Source organism: Fundulus heteroclitus, chromosome 3 (assembly GCF_011125445.2).
Source record: "Fundulus heteroclitus isolate FHET01 chromosome 3, MU-UCD_Fhet_4.1, whole genome shotgun sequence".
NCBI lineage: Eukaryota > Metazoa > Chordata > Actinopteri > Cyprinodontiformes > Fundulidae > Fundulus > Fundulus heteroclitus.
The window spans coordinates 40,749,600-40,763,429 of NC_046363.1; the positions used below are offsets into that span (position 1 = coordinate 40,749,600).

General features: G+C 39.6%; 1 protein-coding gene across 2 annotated transcripts; it reads left to right on the plus strand.

Annotated features, from left to right (window-relative positions):
• Positions 1-2,179: 2,179 nt before the first annotated feature.
• Positions 2,180-12,540, plus strand: LOC118562680 (conglutin beta 7-like). Of its 2 annotated transcripts, XM_036135397.1 has the most exons (8): positions 2,180-3,073; positions 4,184-4,318; positions 6,801-6,866; positions 7,544-7,606; positions 8,058-8,147; positions 8,482-8,649; positions 9,021-9,113; positions 11,330-12,540. In XM_036135397.1, exons 1-5 carry the CDS (start codon positions 2,855-2,857, stop codon positions 8,061-8,063), a joined length of 489 nt encoding a protein of 162 aa, XP_035991290.1. In that variant the 5' UTR covers positions 2,180-2,854; the 3' UTR covers positions 8,064-8,147; positions 8,482-8,649; positions 9,021-9,113; positions 11,330-12,540. The 2 variants fall into 2 exon arrangements, with proteins under 2 accessions (XP_035991290.1, XP_035991289.1); XM_036135396.1 differs by lacking the exons at positions 2,180-3,073; positions 4,184-4,318; positions 6,801-6,866; positions 7,544-7,606 and having other exon boundaries at positions 7,698-8,147.
• The last annotated feature ends 1,290 nt before the right edge of the window (positions 12,541-13,830 follow it).

The window sequence follows — 13,830 nt, forward strand, 5'->3', positions numbered from 1 at the left end:
TTTTGACACTGAATAACAGACTTGCTAGATAACCACTGGGTTCCAGTACCAGCACAGCAGCCAAAGATCACTGTAGTGGAAAACGGCTAGCATTTATCTTTTATCAGTATGTCATTGTCAGTGTTAGCGGCTAACAGCTAGCAGCTAACAGCTAACATCAGCACTTTTCTGTTAACAAATTAAGCATCCTTACACAGTCAGAGAACGTAGGCCCCTCTGTCATGCTCACACAGTATTATCAAAGCTAATTTAGCTGTCTCCAAACTCTTTTCACTGTCTTCCTGAGTTCTAAGCTTATCAATTGCTGTTGTTTCTTATTATCACAGTGTTGACGGAGAGCACGGTTCATTGCAGTTGATTTGCATATACATTTTCAATAATTATTTAATTATTTCCACAGTGCTATAAGGTTTGGGTTAGGTTATGATTAGGTTATCAGCTGTAATGGAACAACCCACTAGTGTTCTGCACAAATACTACTGCATAGGGAACAATAAGTGGACTTTTCCTGTTTAATTTTAAAATGGGCCATCTCTATACTTGCTGTAGCTGTAGCTTACACATGTGCATAACTGAAGCCATTTTGTATGTGTTAGAGCAGCAATGCAGCAGCACGACAGAGACAAGATGTGAGGTCTTAAATTTGTTAAAACTTTTAATCTAAGGGTATGAGTTAGATTGTGAGTTGACAGTGTATGAGCATATCTGCAATTCAGTTGTTAAAAGTCTTCATTCTGTATGATAAAAACTGTAACATATTTTTTTAGCTTTTGTAATAGGTAAGTCTAATGCTGATATTGTACATTAGGTTTCTTTGTGTAGTGTTGTCTGTTGTGCATTCTTTTAATGGGGTTTTCATGAGCCCTTTCTGGTTTTTAAGGATTTTTTTTGAATACTCAGAGCAGCAATTTGGTATTTCTCAGTCCAGGAGAATTAAATACAGTGCCAGCAAAGGAAACAAAATTTGCATACCCCCCAAAAAATACTATAGAGCTCGATAGAAAGAAAATGTTTTCCTGTCCAGGAACACAGCGGTCTCTGCCTGGCTCTGGTCCACCCACACTAGCAGGAAAACAGTGTAAGAAGTGGTGACTTGATGTGAAAGATGGCTAGTAGAGACTGGCTACAGCTTGGCCATGTCTTCTCCCCTCTCAGCATTATTCTAGTGCTAACCCATGAACTTTCCTGCTCTGAGGTCGCTGCTCTGCAGACGTAAAGCAGAGCTTACTGTTGTGACTCTTAAAGAGTGTGGCTATTGACACTGAATAACAGACTTGCTAGATAACCACTGGGTTCCAGTACCAGCACAGCAGCCAGAGATCACTGTAGTGGAAAACGGCTAGCATTTATCTTTTATCAGTATGTCATTGTCAGTGTTAGCGGCTAACAGCTAGCAGCTAACAGCTAACATCAGCACTTTTCTGTTAACAAACTTAAGCATCCTTACACAGCCAGAGAACGTAGGCCCCTCTGTCATGCTCACACAGTATTATCAAAGCTAATTTAGCTGTCTCCAAACTCTTTTCACTGTCTTCCTGAGTTCTAAGCTTATCAATTGCTGTTGTTTCTGATTATCACAGTGTTGACGGAGAGCACGGTTCATTGCAGTTGATTTGCAGATACATTTTCAATAATTATTTAATTATTCCCACAGTGCTATAAGGTTTGGGTTAGGTTATGATTAGGTTATCAGCTGTAATGGAACAACCCACTAGTGTTCTGCACAAATACTACTGCATAGGGAACAATAAGTGGACTTTTCCTGTTTAATTTTAAAATGGGCCATCTCTATACTTGCTGTAGCTGTAGCTTACACATGTGCATAACTGAAGCCATTTTGTATGTGTTAGAGCAGCAATGCAGCAGCACGACAGAGACAAGATGTGAGGTCTTAAATTTGTTAAAACTTTTAATCTAAGGGTATGAGTTAGATTGTGAGTTGACAGTGTATGAGCATATCTGCAATTCAGTTGTTAAAAGTCTTCATTCTGTATGATAAAAACTGTAACATATTTTTTTAGCTTTGGTAATAGGTAAGTCAAATGCTGATATTGTACATTAGGCTTCTTTATGTAGTGTTGTCTGTTGTGCATTTTTTTAATTGGGTTTTCATGAGCCCTTTTTGGTTTTTAAGGAGTTTTTTTGAATACTCAGAGCCCCCAAGAGCCTATGCCCCTCATAGTGCTCTTTTTAAAGCGCTGCATTTGAACCCAACCCTAACCAACATTCTTCAGGCCTTCCTCCAAACATATGCCCGAGGTTGTCAGCAGTATTGTCTGAGGGTTACTCATTTTTGTCACTATTACCACTATAAACAAACAAACAAACAAATTAACAAAAAGCTTCACATTATATACTGGGCCTCCAAAGTGCTCTCTGAAACTAGGCCAGGAATGGCTTGTGTCCATGAAATGGGAAAATACTTTTAATTATAGGTTACTATTAATTTAGTCAACAACTTGAGGATACTAGGTATTTGATATATTCAATCTACTGAATATATCAAATATCTAGTACAGCCAAAGTAGTAATTATACTGCATCTAGATTATTTAGGTCAATAAAAAGTAAAGGTTTAGAAAGTACAGTATTTCCCTCTGAAATGTAGTGGATTGTAAGTTTAAAGTTGCATAAAATAGAAATACTAGTAAAGTGGGCTAAAGTACTTAGTTAGTGTCCACCACTAGTATAGTGAAACTTTGGTTAAGGAGAGAGACTTTAATGTTAATAATTTTCTAGTTTGCAGTTTAGTGTTAAATATAAAACATTAGTTATTTGCAGCACTAGTCTGTAAATCTCCCCTGTGAGCTGAGAAGTGGAGAAATATTGTGTGGTCCTCTGCCGAGCCTCAGTTAATGGCCCATCAGCTTCAAAGGGGCCGCCCTCTGCAGAGCAACGCCCTGCCAGCTGCAGCTCTGCAGGTGCACGGTGAGCCCCTCCCCCCCTCCCCCCCTCCCGCTCCCGCCCCCTCCCTCCTGCTCTCCCCTCCACACGGCGCGACGGGACCGCAGCAGCAGCAGAGAGTTACAGGAGTTTCAAGAAGCGGGAGCTGTCCGACTCGACACCAGCAGCTGGTAAGTTTTAAATTCTCTTATTTTTGATTTAATCTGGCATGATTTTTAAACGATAGGTTACGATTAACAGTGATATTACTCGATAAGTTATGATAAACAGTGATATTTCTCTTAACAGAGTAGTTAGCATAAGCCAGTTAGCGTTAGCTAACCCTGCTAACGCTAGTGTGTTAGCAGGGTTAGCTAACCCTGCTAACACACTGGTGTTGCAGGCTGGTGTTGCTGTCGGCTAATACGGTAAACTACAGGTATTTTATCGGACTGTACCTCTTAAATATAGCCTCCTTTCCTAAGGCCTCTGTTTACAAGCAACAACCTAATTTCCAATGTAATTATTCATGTAATTATTTTTTTGGGACTTGCTCCAGTTTGCACCATTTATTCAGGGCTGTAACGTTACAGTGCGACAGTTTTGACTGCATATGCTATTAAAAATTATTCTATGCAAACTAAAATGGGAGTTTTGCAGCGAGCTCTGTCTCTCTCCTCTGCTCTGTCTGTGGAAGGTGAGGCTGAGCTCCACACATACAACAGGCCGACAGGATGAAACAGACTTTAGGTTTCACGTTATCAAGTCGAGTAGAGCTCCTTGCTGTCATTGGCAACAAAATCTGTCATTGAGATGAAGTTTTTCAAACAATACAGAGCTTATTATACTGATAATGAACTGTTATGAACAGACTCAAAGCAGACATTTACTGTATGTAGCAATTGAGTCTAATTAGCTAAATATATTAAAATAAGTTTTTTTATGAGGCTGACTGCAGCCTGCACCTCCTCTAAAAGCAGCAGTGAGTCTGAGCAGCAGCAAGAGAGGATGCATTTTACCACAGAGCTGTTAACCAGTTTAAAGACCTGTAGCTTTTTTAAACAGTAGTTTGTGTTTGTTATGCTTACTCATGTAAAATTTTAGCAGTGGCATTATCAGCTGCAGCACTGTGCCACTTTTGAAAGCATATAGAGTAAACACTAAAAGATCACACAGGACAAATTATTCTTCAAAAGTCTTGTGCTGTTCCCAAGTGTTGATTCTGTTATGTTATATGTTATATATAAGTTTCTCCTTGTCTCATCTCCTTGCCTCCTTTCCTCTTCCACTCTTTCATCTAGATAGGAGATTTGAACCACCAAAAGTCTCGGCAGCTCAAGGTGGATTTACCCCCAGAGGAGACGACCACTACCACCATTAACATAAACCAGCTGATAGACATGGACCTGCTCATTTCGAAGAATAAGAAGCGTGAGGTGAGATGGAGGCCTGCAAATATTCCAATACCTACAAGTCATATTTTAAATAGCAATTTAATACTCTTTAAACAGTAATATAACAAAAACACAAATGCTATTATCCAACAAATGTAGGCTATTATATTTATTAAAAATATTCAGCAGAATGAACTCGTCACAAACTTTACGACCTTAGTTAGCATACAACAATAAAATATAACAAATAGCCTTGTTTTATTCAAGGTTTAAAAGAATGAATCTGAAGATTTTTTTGAAATGCTCCTATTATGCAGTAGTTCCCTCTGTCCTTGCACCGCCACTGCAGCTTTAATGTGAGCGGATGGATCTTCTGTTTAAGCTAATTACATCTCAGAAAACTACAATTTCTTTGCACAAACAACTTCAGATGGCTATTCAAAGTTACACTGATGGGTTTGTTTACTTCAAAGAAGCAGACATGCTTATTAAAAGTAGCAATCACGTTTCAGTCACATGGCTGACCACTGTATTCAAAGTCATCTTCCATATCATATAAATATTCAGCCATTATTGAGAAAATACTTACCAGTATGCTACAAAAACATTGTGCCTCTGAGTTCATATTACATGGTTGAATTAAGGTACAGGAGCGCTTCAGACTAACTGTAAATGTACTGAGCTTCAGATTAACTCTAAATGCACTGAGTTTCAGATTAACTGTAAATACACTGAGTTTCAGACTAACTGTAAATGCACTGATCTTCAGACTAACTGTAAATGCACTGATCTTCAGACTAACTGTAAATGCACTGAGCTTCAGACTAACTGTAAATACACTGAGCTTTAGACTAACTGTAAATGCACTGATCTTCAGACTAACTGTAAATGCACTGAGCTTCAGACTAACTGTAAATGCACTCTTCTTCAGATTAACTGTAAATGCACTCTTCTTCAGACTAACTGTAAATGCACTCTTCTTCAGATTAACTGTAAATGCACTCTTCTTCAGACTAACTGTAAATGCACTGAGCTTTAGACTAACTGTAAATGCACTGAGCTTTAGACTAACTGTAAATGCACTGATCTTCAGACTAACCGTAAATGCACTGAGCTTCAGACTAACTGTAAATGCACTGAGCTTTAGACTAACTGTAAATGCACTGATCTTCAGACTAACCGTAAATGCACTGAGCTTCAGACTAACTGTAAATGCACTGAGCTTTAGACTAACTGCAAATGCACTCTTCTTCAGATTAACTGTAAATGCACTGAGCTTCAGACTAACTGTAAATGCACTGAGCTTTAGACTAACTGTAAATGCACTCTTCTTCAGATTAACTGTAAATGCACTGAGCTTTAGACTAACTGTAAATGCACTGAGCTTCAGATCAACTGCAAATGCACTGAGCTTCAGACTAATTGTAAATGCACTGAGCTTTAGACTAACTGTAAATGCACTCTTCTTCAGATTAACTGTAAATGCACTCTTCTTCAGACTAACTGTAAATGCACTGAGCTTCAGACTAATTGTAAATGCACTGAGCTTTAGACTAACTGTAAATGCACTCTTCTTCAGACTAACTGTAAATGCACTGAGCTTCAGACTAACTGTAAATGCACTGAGCTTTAGACTAACTGTAAATGCACTCTTCTTCAGACTAACTGTAAATGCACTGAGCTTCAGACTAACTGTAAATGCACTGAGCTTCAGACTAACTGTAAATGCACTGAGCTTTAGACTAACTGTAAATGCACTCTTCTTCAGATTAACTGTAAATGCACTCTTCTTCAGACTAATTGTAAATGCACTGAGCTTCAGACTAATTGTAAATGCACTGAGCTTTAGACTAACTGTAAATGCACTCTTCTTCAGACTAACTGTAAATGCACTGAGCTTCAGACTAACTTGTTTGATGTAAACAAACCCATCAGTGTAAGTCTGAATAACCATCTGAAGTTTTCTGTGAAAAAAAATTGCAGTTTTTTGAGATGTAAATAGCCTAAACAGCCATGAAATGAAGAGGCACTTCATTCTAAAAATAATATACGGTAGCCATGTAGTAAACAGCTTTCAGCTGCAGGTCAGTGCGTCTTTCTTGGACCAGGTAGCTTAATCACAGTGCTGTTTCATCGCACTTTCCTGCTGTGTCAAATGTGTGGTCAGATTGATAGATCGTTTGGTAAAACCTTTAGTCCTACCTGCCATCTCACAAATACTGCAGAACGTTTTGTCTATTCCGTCTACACTTTCATGACTTAACCATTTTAATTTCTCCTGCCATTCTGGTTTAAAACATTGTGTTTGGATAGGCTGCTGTCCCATTCTCTGTTTATTGAGGAGCAGAAGAGCTTGACGTTTTTATGTGGTGTTACTGGCCTCAACGGCCGTTGATATTTTCATTGGCCTGTCAATTACATTTGATGGCCAAAATATTATGGCTGACCTAAAGTCTGAGCATGAGACATTTTTCAGGCATGTCAGGACTGACTGGTATTTTGCATGTGCTGACCTCATTTGCAGGGCCAAACCCTCCCTGAAAAGTCAAAAGATCAGGAGGATGGAGAGGAGACAGACGAGCCAGAGGAGGTAAGTGCAGGGGATGTTGCACATAAAGAGTGATGCCACAGATGCAAGCAGGTTAGAATTAGCAGGTTAAAAGCAGGTTACTCAAATTGGGGGAGAGAGAAAGAGAGAGAAAACGTATATGGTTGTGAACACTAATCAGGGCTGTACGCTTACTTTTTTAGGTTGTACTGCTGGAGCTAGCACGTTAAAAAATGTAGTAGCGCACCCGGTTGGATAGTTAAACATGTTTTATTAGTGAAATTCATTTGATATTGATCAGAAATTATGTGAATGCTTATGTTCATGTGATATTTCAGATTTTCTTTTTTAATTCATTTGCAAAAAAAATCTAAAATTCTGGGTTTGGGTTGTCCTCGCGAGGTACTGAGTGGTGATTCCTGAGGAAACTTTTTTTTTTTTACTTTGACACAAAGCTTCAACATAAGAAATACTAAAAAATTGAGGGTCTGAATACTTTCATGACCCACTGTATATATTAGACTTTTTGGTTGTTACACAGCTGGTTCTCCGTTTCTTACCTATTATACTTTATTTTCTTTGTAACAGTGAAAGCTCAATTTTTATTAATAGTTGTTATTGTATTTATAAGCTGTAGATCTATTTTAACACAAAGTAAAAATGGATTATTCTGTAATTGGAAATTGTATTTGAGACTATGTTTTTGGTAACTCTTTCAGGAAATGGACCAGTGCCCTTCAGACCCAGATGTTCCTCCACTGAAGAGAACTGAGAGTGTCTTTGTAAGTTTGCAGACAAACCAGTGTGTATTTTGAAATCAGTTGTGATGACAAAATTACGAACTATCATTCACTGAACCAGTGGTTCTCGAAGTGGGGTCTGGGCACTCCCAGGGGTTCCTGGGTGTTCACAGCAAGAAGGGGATTCATTTTTTTTCACTTGTTCACACCATAACCCAATTACAGAATGTTTTGCAGAACTATTTTGTCATGGGTTTAATAAACTTTATGTATGTAAAACATCTAAAGCTTTTATCTAATGGGGGTCTGAAGTCTAATCTCTGTCAGTTTTAGCGTCTTTGGGTGGGTTATCAACCCTGCTATATAGTTAAAAACAAAACAGGTCAATGTTGCCATGGCTTGTGTTCTCATAGTTCATGGAGAGGATGATTTAGTATATTCAGTGCTTCAAGTGAGCTTTTCTAACATTGCATCTTTATGTTTTTCCTTGAAGGTCTAAGACCAGTGAAAATGACTAGACCCGTTCACAGGACACCTACAGAGGAGGACCAGGAGTCTGATGCTTCATCACAGCTAACCAGAGGTATTTTAACGGAATAGTTCATCCCAAGTCAATATTCAATCATTATCTATACACCCTCAAGCTGATGAGAAATCCTCTAGTTTTTTAATACTCTACAGGCGAACAGGCTACAGTTAATATTTAGGCTACAAAAATATACTGAATTATGTTTGAAGTCAACTGTGTATGTCATGGTTTCGAGACACTTGGATTGCAGCGGACAAGCAGTATGAAGGGTAGTTTTATAGGCTTTTTTGTAACTGTTACCATCACCACCCGTTATATAGATGAATGCTGTGGGATTCCCCACGGCACTCTTTTCAAAACATCATTCTGTCAATCTGTTTGCCTACAGGTAGATCAAGGAACTGGACAGAGGAGGACCATGACTCTGATACCTCATCACAGCCATTGAATCACTGTTTTCAAGATGAGTCAAGACCTGTGAAGAAGATGAAACCCACCAAGAGGACACCTAGAGAGGAGGACCCTGAGTCTGGTACCTCATCACAGCCAAGAAAAGGTATTTGACCAATAACCTGTTTCAGTGGGTGTAATAATCCACTTGATACACAATTCAGAATTTTTTATTATAAATTTCTTTTAATATTGGAGTACTTTACTTTGTCATTTATTGGTTTTTAAGCTGTGCTCTAACTTGTCTATTTAACTTTTACCACAACTTTCTGTCTTCAATGTCTGCACCAGGGAAAGTTTCTGTAATTTTATGTGTTTATATGTAATTTGATGCAAGATACACAAATCAATATCCTCATCATACCTGGAGAAAAAACTTAAATTTTGAAAACGTATTTGAAAATGTGCTTTCTTTAAAGTCTTCAAAGATGCAGTGCTTTAAGTTAACTTTTCTATCACTGAATCTCTGTTTTCAAGACGAGTCAAGACGTGTGAAGAAGATGAAACCCACCAAGAGGACATCTAGAGAGGAGGACCCTGAGTCTGATACCTCATCACAGCCAAGAAAAGGTATTTGACCAATAACCTGTTTCAGTGTATGTAACAATCCACTTGATACACGTATTGAGTCTCGTATGCTCTCAAAACACTGAAGAGCTGCGCCCTGTGGGAAAACTGACGGAAGCCAATGAGAGAGCAGCTTCGGGTCATGTGCTTGTCAAAGTTTGAGGGCTTATGTTGACTCATTAGGCCGGCGCACCGCACACAGGAAGTACATATACATTAGTAAAATACCATTTGGAATTGATTTATAATGAATGCTGACAGGTGCGGAGAGACTAACAGGAGCATTTTGCAAACAAATACTTTTTATTTCATAATTATTTTGCATTTTCTAAATCATTTATGTTTAATATGATTAAAGTACTTCTTGATTCTGAGATCATACAAGTTGCTATATATTATAAAGTTCATATATCAATATGACCTGAGTAAAAAAAATTAAAAATTTCGATGACAAATTGTATTTTTCAGGCTTTTTATCTCAAGCCTCCTTAAAAAATTTCGCCGCGTGTCACGTGACCGATGACGTAGTTCGTTGACAAGCGTTGATCTGTTTACATGGCAACACGTTACTTCCTGTTTGCAAAACTCGCTTTTCTCAAATTAAAATAGACGGATAAAACATGTTTAAAATGTGTGTTGTTGATGGTTGTTCAGATACCAACAAGGAGAACGTCTCCTTACACACATTTCAGAACCCGAAGAGTCCCGGAGGAGAGAAAGTCCTCGCTCAATGGAACCGCCCAGTAGCCGGTAGCCTCTAAGCTTTAGCCTCAGACGCAGCGCTGCCTCACGAGTCCTGAGTGGAGTGTCTGTCCCACTCCAGCCGAGACAATCTCTGAGCAACCTGAGCCCAGAGAAGCTCTCAGCCTGGGTTTACTAACGCTGCAGCTCCTCTTCCTCACTCCTCACACCGTGGGAGTGCAGAAATCTGGCTGTCACCATAGCAACCTGCTTTGGAGCGACGCGTTAGCCACACCTCCTCTCAGCACAGCCCTGCTACCCCGCAAAACCCCGAGATGTTTAAATCCGCGGTGGGGATATCAGCCCTTTGGGTTGTGGGTCTATCGGTCTGCTACTCCGGCGCTCCAAGTATTCTCTCTGCCGCTCTGCTACGCTGCTGCCATCCTGCTGCTCCCCCGATCCGGAGAATATAAGCGCCGCGGCGCAACTAATAAATGCGCGTCCGGTCTTACGTCTAGATTATCAAGTAAAATTCCGGGAACAAATAATGCTGAGACACTGTGGTTTGTTCTGATAAAGATCCTTTTCTTTTATGTGCTGTTTTGGCGAATTTCAGCGGCCGTGATAAACGATGCCAGGCAGTCGGGCTTTGACGAGTTGTTTCCGTGTTTACATCTGAACCGCGATTATAAAACCTGATTCCAGCCCATTTCGTTTAATCTCCTAAAATGTTTTATTATTATATAGCCGAATTGTAACAGAAGCTTGCGCTGTATTTCATGTTAAAATCATCACTTTGTGAATCCACATGTGAACTTGTCGTTGTGTCTCCATTGCACTCTCTGTAGCTTAGCCGGAGCTAAGTCAACGAACTACGTCATCGTACCACGTGACCCAGATGTGGATTTTCCGCCTAGCGGTTGCCAAGGGGCACTTTTGAGTTAAAAAAAAATATCTTTACCAGCGCAATCCCGATCTTAATGCCCCATTTTCTGGAAATAAGTTTTTCCGAGTTGGTCGATGTTAGAATCAAGAAGTACTTTAAGTAAATTTTGTCCAGCTATTTGGAGGGGCGGCGCCTCAGCACCCCGCATTAACCGGTCGCCACCGGTCAGATGTTTGCAACAAACTAAACTGAATGGTTTCTCTCCTTTAGGATCTCGCCACAGACCGTCGTTCTAATGAACTCTCCTCCAGATTAAAAATAAACTAAAATAAGGCATTATTTTATCACAGTGCTTACAGACAGGAAAAACTGTTGACAATTTACGATTTACGATAATTGACAATTTATTTTTCTTATAGAATTTGCAATAATAGGCTTATAAGGATTGAACAACTCATGCTGCCTTTTTTATGTTCACTTACTGTTTGCATCAAAATTAGGGATAAGAATTGAGAACCAGTTCCAGTTGAAAACTGGCTCAATCCATCAACAGTGGCAGTGCAGCCTCTGGACTGTCTATAGTGCACACACACACACATCTATAGTAATCACCCCTACGAACCTTTATTTCATCTTATTTTATTTTTCATAGATTCATCAAGAAAGAAGAGGAAGATGTGGAGCAAAGCAGAAGTCCACGCTGTGGAACAAAAGCTAATGCACAACATTAAGACTGGCAAGGTTCCTGGGAAAGCACAGTGTCTTGAATGTATCCATGCATTCCCAGATGCACTGAAAGGTAGGACCTGGGATGCTGTGAAATACTATGTGAAAAACCGCATAGACACCTGGAAGCGGCGGTCTACGAGGTAACTGCAAGCTCTTGTTTTGTGTTTGAAAGAGCAATTGTTAATGCAGCTCTCACCATTTGATCTGTTGATTAGCTGAACCTCAGAGGTCAGCTTTTGAAGTTCTGCTGTTGGAGAGCAGTGATCTGCTCAGATTGCACTTTATTTTATGCAATTTATTTCATACATAACAGAAATTTTTTTGTACTGTTATGCTTCTTCAATTCATGGATTAGCAAATGTTTTAAAAAGTTTGTTTAACCCTCACATATTGCTCATATTCTGAGTCATAATTACTCTACACCAGGGCTTCTCAATTCCAGTCCTCGCACCCCCCTGCCCTGCATGTTTTAGATGTGTCCCTCCTTCACCACACCTGATTTAAATGATCAGCTCGGCATCAAGCTCTGCAGAGGCCTGATAACGAGACACTCATTTGAATCAGGTGTGGTGGAGGAGGGACACATCTAAAACATGCAGGGCAGGGGGGTGTGAGGACTGGAATTGAATTCATTCAAATATTGAAAATATTTTACATTAATGGGTTCCAATTGTAGCAGTTACTGATCTTTACATTAATTATTAACATTTCTGTATATCAGTAATGTTGCCTGCTGTTAAAAATAAATGACAGACTTTTCATTCAACATTTGTGTAGCTTGTTTGTATCACTCAGCCTATGGTGTTTTTACACTGGGTAGTTTAATTGTGTGTACTGTTAGTAGCTACTACAGTTTTGCAAAATTGAACAAAGTAAGCAAAGACTGTTTTTGTAACCTCATGTTCCTTTCCCACAGTAAATAACATCATACTTTGCTAACAGCTCAATTATGGCAAGAAAATTTCCATTGTCTGGCTCATCTAGTGTCTTTGCGCTGCCTCTGAATGGCATATTCCTGAAGGCTAAGAAGAGTGTTACATCCAGCAGCCGCTTCAGTAGTGCTTTGTTTTTTTTATTTTTGTCTCCATCAATTTTTGTTGTAGGCTGTAAATTCCAGAAGTCTGTAGGAGAGAATGTTGTAGGTTGTAGGTTCTCTCAATCACTTACTCACTCACTCACTCTGGGCCCGGGACAACAGACCGTTTTGTCCCCCCCTATGGGCGGCACCTGGTACCAACCCACTTCTTAAGTCCCCATTGTGTTAGTAAATTTCGTATGCAATAAGTGAAAAATTTAAAATGTGAAATCTTAACATTTTAAGCGATATATGAAAATCTAAAATCAAAAAAAAATTTTGGGACTTGGAACCATGTCTGTATCTCATTTAGAAAGGGTGGTCCCCACCGGACACCTTTTTGTCCACTGTCCCCACCGGGGCAGATAAACGAGTATGTGTGTGTGTGTGTGTGTGTGTGTGTGAGATAAATTGAGGGGCTCGTTGAAGTAGGAAGCATGGAAACTCTGATTCATTCATGTTCAACAGAGTTGTCACAGTTTCAGCCACTGGTTTTACTGGAAGAGTTACATGGTATAATAATACAAGAAAATTCATCCACCCTCCCACACACACATGCACACACACAAACAAAGTTACATGAATACACTATGGCTCATTTTCTCCTTTGCAACATGCACCTGTGCATTCCGGATTAGTTGACCTCTCTTCAGTCTTTGCTTATTCTTTATCTTGTGACATTGCTTAGTAGATTCTGTTAAAATTGTCACCCGGCCAGATTTTAAAGTTGTCGGACATTTTTTTAAAGCCTGAGAGACACCACACGCAACTATAAAATGAGTCTTTGATAGAGCAGTTTTGCTCGTACGGTGTGTGTGTGGCGTCGCGTCAGACGGCACGCACGACACACCACGCGTGAAAAGATATCACTCAGGAAAAGTCAGGTGTCAGGCGGGAGATATGGCTAAACCTCTCTAGATTAAATGAGAGTTTAGAGGAAATAAACATGGACGACGAGGAAGAATATTGTGTGGGGAGAAAATACGTTAAAAATCTGTTGGTTAATGGAGTGGAGGCAGTGCGAACAGGGGCTCCACATTTGCTAAACTATGCAGAGGTGAGTTGTGTGTTTCTTTTTCTCAAGGATTCCCACAACTCGCTTTCTGATTGGCCGCACCTGACATTCAGCGGGTGGCGTGCTCGTTTATCCTCAGCAAGCAACATACATGCTGGGATATCGGGCCAAGACTGCCTTAGGACAACGGATGAAAATGATCTGCTGTGCTAACTCCTGCATATTTACGTTACTGCTGACATGTTAGTTAATATGCAATGTTCTAATTCAAATAAATAAATAAAATACAATCCAACATGTTGAATAGCCCTGATTTGAGGTTGTAGCCGTCCCA